This window comes from Rhinolophus ferrumequinum, chromosome 11 (assembly GCF_004115265.2).
Source record: "Rhinolophus ferrumequinum isolate MPI-CBG mRhiFer1 chromosome 11, mRhiFer1_v1.p, whole genome shotgun sequence".
NCBI lineage: Eukaryota > Metazoa > Chordata > Mammalia > Chiroptera > Rhinolophidae > Rhinolophus > Rhinolophus ferrumequinum.
In genome coordinates, this window is record NC_046294.1 from 45,411,085 (window position 1) to 45,420,847 (window position 9,763).

At 49.0% G+C, this 9,763-nt stretch overlaps 1 protein-coding gene across 1 annotated transcript; it reads right to left on the reverse strand.

Annotated features, from left to right (window-relative positions):
• Positions 1–36: 36 nt before the first annotated feature.
• Positions 37–4,556, reverse strand: SMPD1 (sphingomyelin phosphodiesterase 1). Its single transcript, XM_033121393.1, has 6 exons — positions 4,071–4,556; positions 2,402–3,174; positions 1,647–1,818; positions 1,286–1,362; positions 967–1,112; positions 37–815 (listed from the first exon to the last, which is right to left on the reverse strand). Exons 1-6 carry the CDS (start codon positions 4,362–4,364, stop codon positions 406–408), a joined length of 1,872 nt encoding a protein of 623 aa, XP_032977284.1. The 5' UTR covers positions 4,365–4,556; the 3' UTR covers positions 37–405.
• Positions 4,557–9,763: the final 5,207 nt, after the last annotated feature.

Sequence of the window (9,763 nt, forward strand, 5' to 3'; positions counted from 1 at the left end):
CTTGAAAGAAGAAATTGGAATAGCCACAGAGAGGTCTGGAGTTCAAGTCTTTTATCTTTATTTTAACAGCCTGGCAGTCAGGCAGCAGCAGCAATAATGTTCCTGGCTGGCCAGCACGGGCCTGGGGCGACAGCTCCTGTCTGGTCTGTCCAGGGCAATGCCAACTGAGACCTCTGCTCCATGTCTGTGAAAAGACAACAGCCCTGGAGTAGGCTAGATGCTGGGTTCAGACAGAGCTGCCAACTCCCCTCCATGTCTTGCCAAACCAGCACCAGGAAAAGAAGGTGCTGTTTCTCCTGTGCACTTGGGGCCCAGGATAGGCTCTTCCACCCACGTTCTTCTCACCACAGTGGCCTTCTGGAGTTTTTGCTCCTTTCCTAAGACTCTCTTTCCCAACTCGGGGTGCTAGCAGAATGGTGGCCGCGGCCGCAGGCTCTGGACATCAGAGAGGCTTGGGTCCGGCACCAGGTGGCGACACAGAGCAGGGCTGTCGGAGCGGGCGGAGAGCTGTGCGCACAGAGTAGCGAGGCGGCAGGGCGTGCCACAGGGCTCGGAGGGCGGGTGGCCCTTATGGTAGAGAAACCAGAAGGTCTGGAATAGCCGCGTGTCGCCACGCATGCGGTACACCAGGTCGTGCCAGGCGGCAGGCAGCGCGTTGGGCAGCCCGTAGGTTTCTCGAGCCCTATAGAGGAGATGCCAGTGCGGAGTGGCTCCCGGCTCGTTCGCCTGCGTCAGGTTCAGAATGTAGGTCTCGTGGTCCAGGACCACATGAGAGCTCCCGGAGTAGTTGCCATCTATTTGGTAGACCCGATAACCTGCAAAGAGGAAGGGCTTGGCTAGAGAGAGAAGGAGCGAAGGCAACTCCAGGGAGGGGCCTCACATCCCGCGCCTTGCTGGCCTGGGCTCCGACCCCACCCCGTTCTTTTCCACCAACTTCCCCTATTCCAGTAACTGCCATCGCCTCACCAGGATTAAGGCTGATGTAGGTGGTGGCACTGGGCGCCAGGAAGGCTACAGATACCGGACGGCTCAGGGTCTCCTCGTCATAGAAGACTTCAAACTCATCCACATGGGTATGGCCAAAGAACTGACCGGCCACGGTGTTCTCATACCTGGCCAGAAGACACAAATCATATTCTGAAGATTCCAGGGAGCGGGAGAAATAGGATGCTTTTTTCTCCACCCTATTTAAGTAAGTAGCCTCTCCCCCTGATGGGGCAGCAGGGAGAGCTCAAGGGAATTTCAATCTTCAGACTCTAAGTCCCCACTCCCACCTCCGTCCTACCTGGCTACAATTCGGTAATAATTCCAGCTCCAGCTCTTCAGGCAGTGTCCTGGGGGAATGTGGCCAATTATATGCACCTGCGGGGAGAGGTAACGGTGGTTATCAGGGCAAGGAGGAGTCCGGGCAGCCCTGGCCAGCATAGTTGGTACTCATCTTTCGTTTACTGGCTGGCATTCCTGACCAGAAAGAGGGGGAGTGAACGAAAGGACCTCTAAGGGGGATAGTGAGCTGAATCCCCAGAGAACTCTGTTGGGAGCACCAAAAAGTCAGGTGGAGTCTCCAGATAGGGGTCTGCTGGGAAGAGCCAGCTGCTCCCCACCCCCAGCACCTACACCACCATGCTTCCACCGCTCTCCCTCACCTTGTCTCCTCGATCCTCAGCAGCCTGGAGCTCCCCCACCAGCCACTGGAGCTGTCCAGCAGGATCTGTGGAGTTGATCAAGAGCCAGAAGTTCTCACGGGAACAAAAATTCATATTGAGAGAGATGAGACGGAGGCCGGGGCGTGGGGAAAGGGCATAGAACCCCCCAATTCTGAAACAAAGCGAACATAAGGGGTCAACACTCGCTCAAAATCCTGGTCCTGCATGCCCAGTCCTGTGCTAGGCATTTGGGTGGAGGACAGAAGCACATTCTGTGATGTGATACAGCACATCATCCCTACCCTCAAGGAGCTCACATTCTAGCTGAAGACCAAGCAGCACTGATAATAGGGCCCAAGTGACTGAGGAGAGCAGTTCAGAGGGCAAAGGGCTCTAGAAGTTCAGGGCAAAGAGAAAAGTGAGCTAGAATGGGAAGCAAATGCACTTGGGGAAGATGATGTGGGCCTGGGTAAGTTGGGAAAAGGGGGGATGTTAAACAGGAGGGAAAACCATTCTAGAGAAGGCCAGCACAAGCGAACATACAGACTAGGATGGAGAGGGTATGCTGCCAGCCCTGTGAAGGAGGGTGGCTGGAAGTTAGTGTGGAAAGGGAAGGTGGAATCAGATTAGGGAAGGTCACGAGGAGAGCTGAGGACTCCTGCTATAGCAGTCACAGATAATGCCCAGGTTCCCTGCTCCCTTCACTTTCATCCACCTTTCTTTTCCCTTCCTAGGTTTCCGTGGACCTCAAATACCTGAGGGTGTGAAGGGCTTCAGCAGGCAGCCAGGGCTCCCACGCCTGGGCCATCGCCTCATAGAGCCAACGGGAAGAGTGGTTGCCCTCTATAAAGGGGGGAGGGAAGCCATTGACAGGTGTGCTCTCATGATTGCCCACAGCAGGGTACACAGGCACTGGACCCAAGTACTTCTTCACAAGGGCTGTGACAGTGTTCAGGGCCCGCAGCTGGTCCTGACGAGACTGGTGCCACACATTATGGGCGGGGATGTCTCCCGTCCAGTACACCATATCAAAAGGTCCAGCAGGGCCCAGCCCACTCAACAGGCTCTCCAGAGTCCGCAGGGGCAGGTCACACTTGCTGTACTCGCCCCAGTATCCAGCACCTGGGCGGGAGGGGGGTGGCAGGCCAGAACCCCGGCGGCAACACAGTGGGTCCTCACAGTCAGGGTCTGTGCCCTCCAGGTAGTCCCTGTCCCAGTGCAGGTCAGTGAGGAAGAGGATGCGGCTGACAGGGGCACCGGGGGCTGGGGGTTTGGGTGGCTGGGGGGACGGCTTCGGCACAGCAGGCAAAGAGACATTCCAAGATGAGAAAATGTCCCAGCGCCCACAGGTGGAACCCAGGAGCAGTCCACAGGCCTCAGATGGGCTCAGTACTGAGCGTCTCCACACCTCGACCATGTCATCCTCAAAGAGCTGGACAGCTGACTGGCACACAGTGGGTGGTGCTATCTTCAGCAGCTTGCACAGCTTGATGGCCAGAGAGCCCACCCGGGCCACATTGGGCTCCTTCTGTGGTGGGAAGACCCAGTGGTGAGAGGTCAGAGACACAGCACAGGGACCAGGCCATCCCACGGCTACCACCCTTTGGGCCTCCATATCCAAACAAGGGCTGGGCTGGACTCAGCGCCACCAAGGTGAAGAGACCTCAGTGCACTCCCTGCCTCCCATAGATACTGTCCTCTGACTCAGGTAGCACCAGGCCAGTACTTTCTCTTCAGTTCCATGGCTAGTGGCATTTCAGTCCTTGCTTGCCCAGCTGGCTTTCTCAGGTACTGTCTGCAATGTGCCCTGAAATTTGGGTTGGGCATAATGACAGACTGTCCAGGGTTGGGGACACACAGGGGCAGGACCTCATCTGCCTGGGGGGCTCCACAAAGCTCATCGACCAACTAGCACTCATCATAACCCTATCAGGGTCAAGGCAGCCCCATCTAGTCCCACTCCCCTGGGTAGTTCTTAAGTCAAGTCCCTTTGACTTGATTCAAATAGCTAAGTACCAGGTGCTCAGGGCTGGAGATGCCAAGTGTAAGACAGAGGGGATTCAGTCAGGCAGGTGGGAGTCCCAGCCTCCCCCTTGCTAGCTGTCTGCCCTTGGACTTCACCTTTCTGGGACTATTCCTTTGTAAAATTTAGATAACAGCTGTAATGAAACTAGCTCACCGGATTAATTTAGCCTATATAAAATGGCTAGCACGGTGCTTAGCATAAAATTTTCAGTCTTTCCTTACTTCACAAGGTCACACTGGAGACAGCGGTGGCGTGTAGCCACGGGTGTGCCTAAAGGAGATCAAATTCAGTAAAGGCTTGTGGATGCCAGCCTCTCCATCAGGCATGCTATTTGGGACCCCAGCCCCCACCCTGTAGCTCCACTTCGGTAGCTTCATCTCAGCCCCTTTAGTACTCACCTGCAGTCCAAAGTCAATGGCGGTGAATAGGCCTTTGCAGGCTGGGCAAGAGAGGTTCCACAACCCAAAGGTATTCTGGAGCTGGAGCACTGTGCGACTGAAAATGGCGGGATGTCCTTGGGCAGGAAGAGGGTGGGCCCCAGCGGGGGTCCAGAGAACCAGGGAGTCTGGCAGGGCCAGCGCCAGCGCCATCCACAGGAGCCCCAGGCTGGGGACCCCCCAGGACCTGTTTGATCCCTGCTCCGGGCCTGACCTGGGGTGGCTCCGGCTTGCAGTTACTCCGTGGCGGGACATTGTCCGGCTTCCAAGACTAGGCTGGTCCGCCTGTCCCGGCCCCGCGGGTCTAGAACCTGGCTGTCCTCAAGGCGCAGGACGGCGCTAGGGATACCTGATTAGCCTGGTTGCTGTCGGCTGACAGCTCAGCTGACAGCCGCAAAACAGCTCCACCCCTTCCTCTTCCTCTGTCAACAGCAGCTGTTTGACGCTGAGGCGGGGAGCCTGGACAACGCCGCGGAGGCGGAGTGAGCAGGGCTCCACCTGGACCCCGCCCCGGATCCCGCCTCCAATCCCGCCCCCGATCGGGTCCTGACCTTGACGTACCTTGTGGGCCGAGTGTAGGCGGGCAGCCGCTTGCAGTCTCGGTTGAGGGAGGCCGCTGTGACCACCATGCTCCTAGGCGCCTCCTTTCTGCAAACCTGAGCTCAAATTCCTGGAAGCATGGGGGTGTTAAGTGGCAGAACAGCAATGAAAACCTAAGCTGTTTAACTCCTGGAGTGCTTCTCCAGGATCCACAGCGCTACCAAGTCCTGTGGGTTCTTTCCTTTGAGAATTTCTTCCAAGTAACTCCTTTCCTCATTTCTGTGTGCCTGGTCTCAGATAGACTAATTATGGTATAAGAAATATATTTGGTCTTTGTCTTCAATTCCTGGCACAGAGCTCCTAAAACCCTTTGAATTTCCTGAGTGATAGGAATGTCTTTTGCAAACCTGTTAAAATCATACCTGAATTTATACTAATGAGTTGAATTAAGGTGGGGTCCCTAGATAGCCTCAGTATGGGTCTAGTCACCAGAAAGAAAAAGTGATTAGAGGGTGAGAAATTTCAGTCCCACCTCCCAACCTCCATGGAGGGAAGTAGGGCAGAAGATTGAGCTCTCTAAAATCTTTTTGAGAGCTTCCTGTTGGTGAACAGGATGCTGAGAGGAGGGTACATCTAAAGAGACCGTGGACATTCCATGACATCCCCCCTCCCTCTATGCCTTGTTCTAGACCATTTGGTTATTCTTGAGTTGTACTCTTTGTAATAAATTGTTAAATGTAAGGTGTTTTGTTCCAGCAAAGTAGCAAACCTGAGAAGAGGGTCAGGGAACCCCAGAATTTATAGTTGGTTGGTCAGAAGCACAGGTGGTAACCTGGGACTTGCTACTGGTGTTGGAAATGGGGGAAGGGCAGTCTTGTGGGACTCAACTCTTTAATTTGTGGGATCTTACAATAACTGCAGATAGATAGTATCAGAATTCAATTGAATTGTTCTACAGCAAGTTGGTTTCAGAGAACTGGAGAATTGGTTGGTATCAGAGAAAGCATCCCAGAATTGGTGTCAGAAGTAGGATTTGCCAGATTGGCTCTGGCTCATGGAAACATGTGGTTTGGGAAGAGAAAGGATGAAAGAGTAGAGGATGAGGAACCTTTGATTCTTGGGTGGCCACATTGTCACCTATGGTATGGAACAGCAGCTATGCTGCAATTACTAAAGGTTGACAAATAGAGTGAAGAAATAAAATGGAGTCACTATAGTCAAGCTAAATTACTAAAATCAAGTGTGTTGAGGCAGGAGGAAACAATTCTATTCTTTTTGAAAAAGATTTTTATTAAAATATAGCTATCATACAATATTATATTAGTTTCAGGTGTACATCATACTTACTCAACAGTACCCACTGAGCACTATACATAGTCATTACCACATTATTGATTATAATCCCTGTGCTAAAGAAGTGATCACCATGATAAGTCCAGCAACCATCTGACACTATACCACACTATCACAATATTACTGGTCTTTTCCCCCCATTTAAACATTTTCAATTAGATTTGACATTCAATATTATTTTATATTAGTTTCAAGTGTATAGCATAGTGGGTAGATATTTATATAATTTAGGAAGTGATCCCCCTGGCTAGTACCACCTGACACTATATATAGTTATTACCATATTATTGATTATATTCCCTATACTTTACATCCCCATGACTATTTTGTAGCTACCAACTTGTATTTCTTAATCCCTTTACTGTTTTCACCCTGCCCTCAATCCCCCTCCCATCTATCACGCTGATAGATCTAGTACCCATCTGACACCACACATAGCTATTACAATGTTATTGACTATATTCCTTATGCTGTACCCTACATCCCCATGGCTACTGTATAACAACCAATTTGTATTTCTTCATCTCTTTCCCTTTACATCCACGCCCAACTTCCCTCCCATCTGGCAACCATCAAAATGTTCTCTGTATCTATGAGTTTGTTTCTGTTTCATTTGTTTGTTTATTTTGTTCTTTAGATTTCACTTATAAGTGAAATAATATGACATTGGTCTTTCGCTGTGTGACTTATTACACTCAGCAGTGTAGGTCCATCCATGTTGCTGCAGATGGCAAGATTTCCTTCTTTATTAAGGGTGAGTAATATTCCATTGTATATATGTACCACCTCTTCTTTACCCATTCATCCATTCGGGCATACCCAGGTTGCCTTCATATCTTAGCTTATGTAAATAATGCAGCAATAAACATATGGATGAGCATGTTCCCTCAAAGTAGCATTTTGGGTTTGTTTGGATAAATACCCAGAAGTCGGGTCACTAGGCCCTTCTTTGTCTCATTATAGTCTTTGCTTTAAAGTCTGTTTTGTCTGGTATAAGTATTGCTATCCCAACTTTGTTGTTTGTTTGTTTCCATTTTCATGAAATATCTTTTTCTATCCCTTTGCTTTCAGTCTGTGTGAGTCTTTCAGTCTGAAGTGTGTCTCTTATAGACAGCATATGTAAGGGTCTTGTTTTCTTATCCATTCAGCCCCTCTATCTTTTGATTGGAGCATTTCATCCATTTACATCAAAAGTAATTGTTGATAGACATGTAGTTATTGCCATTGGATTATTTATATATTTATTATTTTTTTCATCTTAAAGAAGTCCCTCTAAGATTCCTTGTAATACTGGTTTGGTGGTGATGAACTCCTTTAGCTTTTTCTTGTCTAGGAAGTTCTTTATCTATCCTTTGATTCTAAATGATAGCTTTGCTGGATAGAATAATCTTGGTTGTAGGTCCTTGCTTCTTATCACTTTGAATATTTCCTGCCAATCCCTTCTGGCTGCAAAGTTTCTGTTGAAAAATCAGCTGACAGTCTTATGGGGGCTCCCTTGTAGGTAATTAATTGCTTTTCTCTTGCTGCTTTTAAGATTCTTTCTTTGTCTTTTTAACCTTTGGCATTTTAATTATGATGTATCTTGGTGTGGGCTTTTGGGTTCATCTTGTTTGGGACTCTCTGTGCTTCCTGGGCTTGTATATCTATTTCCTTCAACAGGTTAGGGAAGTTTACTGTCATTCTTTCTTCAAATACGTTTTTAATTCCTTGTTCTCTCTCTTCTTCTTCTGGTACCCCTGTAATGTGTGAATGTTGATATGCTTGATGTTGTTCCACAGGCCCCTTAAACTCTCCTCAATTTTTTGGACTTTTTTCTTTTTGCTGTTCCGATTGGGTGTTTTATGCTATCTTATCTTCTGCATCGCTGGTTCAATCCTCTGCTTCATCTAATCTACTGTTGATTCCCTGTAATGCAGTTTTCATTTCCATTATTGTATTCTTTATTTCTGACTGGTTCTTTTTCACGTTTTCTATTTCCATTTAATGTTTCCTATCTCTTTGTTGAAATTCTTTCTGAGATCATTGAGCATTCTTATAACCAGTGTTTGGAACTCTGCGTCTTGTAGATTGCTTGTCTCCATTTTGTTTAGTTCTTTTTCTGGAGCTTTGTTCTTCTATTTTATTTGGGACTTGTTTGTCTCCCCATTTTGGCTGCCTCCATATGTTTATTTCTATGTATTAGGTAGGGCTGCTATGTCTCCCAGTCTTAGTAGAGTGGCCTTATGTAGTAGGTGTGCTGTGGGGCTCAGTGGAAGAGTCTTCTTGGTCACTTCAGCCATGCATTCCAGGTGTGTCCCTTGTGTGGGTTATGTGTACCCTCCTCTTATAGTTGAGCCTTTGTTGCTATTTGCACATCAATGGGAGGGATTGACTCTCATGCTCATTGGTTGTGAGGACTGGTCTTGACTATAGTGGAGGAGTTGTGGTGCAGAGGCTGACCCGCTTTAGCAGGGCTCTGGTGCCTGCACAATCTACCCATAGGGTGTGTCATTCTTGGAAGCAGCTGGGTGATGCTCCAGCTTGTTTTGAAGCTGGGCACTGGTGCACCAGCCCCAGGACCACCTTGGAGGGGATCTGCTGCAGGTCAAGTTCAGCCATAGACCATGCCCTATACAGGGCTACCCGCAGGAGCCACTAAGAAATCCGTACATATCTGTCACCTGTACCATGCTTGAAAGTGCCTCGAGAGGCCAAGATGCGAACCAAGGCTGGCTGCCACTAGTGCCAGGCTTAGGGCTGTTCAGCCAGAGAGAGGTACAGGACACGCTCAAGCCAGGTGCTGCTTGTCTGAGTTCCACAAAACTTTGAGAGACCCTAGGAAAGTCTGCAGCATAAGACAAGGCAGGTGGTTTGTATGAAAAAGCCATTGGAAGCGGCTTGGGTGTGCCTGAAAGTTGGGTGGGCTGGAGTCTCGAATCACCAGGGCATATTGAATGAACTGCGTTAACCAGCTTCATGGAGACTCAGATATGAATTTGGTGACTGCCTGCATATTCATGCTGGGAAGAGGGAGAGCTCAACAAAGAAATAATGGCTTCCACCAGATCCTCCATCTGGAAGCAAGGTCCCCTCCAGCTGCTGCCCCAGTGCTGGAGCTCAGAGTCAGTGATTCTGTTGGTGAGTAAGTCCTTGTACGGTCCCTTTGAGAGGAGCAGCTGAGACTCCAGCTGCCTTCTGTCTCACTCAGTTATAATCTCCACTGGTTTTCATAAATAGAAATTATGGGGACTGCTCTCCCAGGAACTGGAACCCTTGGCTGGGGTGGTGCTGGGACCTCTCGTTCCTCTGGGGCAGGGGACCTCTACAGCCAAGATATCCCTCCCAATTTTTAATGGTCACACTTGGGTGTGGGACCAGTCAGTTCTGTGTCTCTGCCCCTCCTACCAGTCTCTAGGTGGCTTTTTCTACATGTCCTTAGTTGTAGGGCTTCAGTTCAGCAAGATTTTAGGCAATTCTCAATGCTCGTTTTTTGTATTTTAGTTATAATTTTGATGTGGTTATGAGAGAAGGTAAGCACAATGTTTACCTACTGTGCCATCTTGACCAGAACCTTACAATTCTATTCTTATTTTAGCCTGGGAACTTAAACTTTTGAAATTTCTTGTTTTGTGTCAATGCCTGGATATACACAAAACCTACAATGACCCTCTGGTTACCCCTTAAAAGACTAAGAAAAGAATTTTTATGTATCCAGATCACCTGGTACCCATTATCCAGACCATCTGACATCCATTATCTAGATCACTGGTCATCTAGAGGAT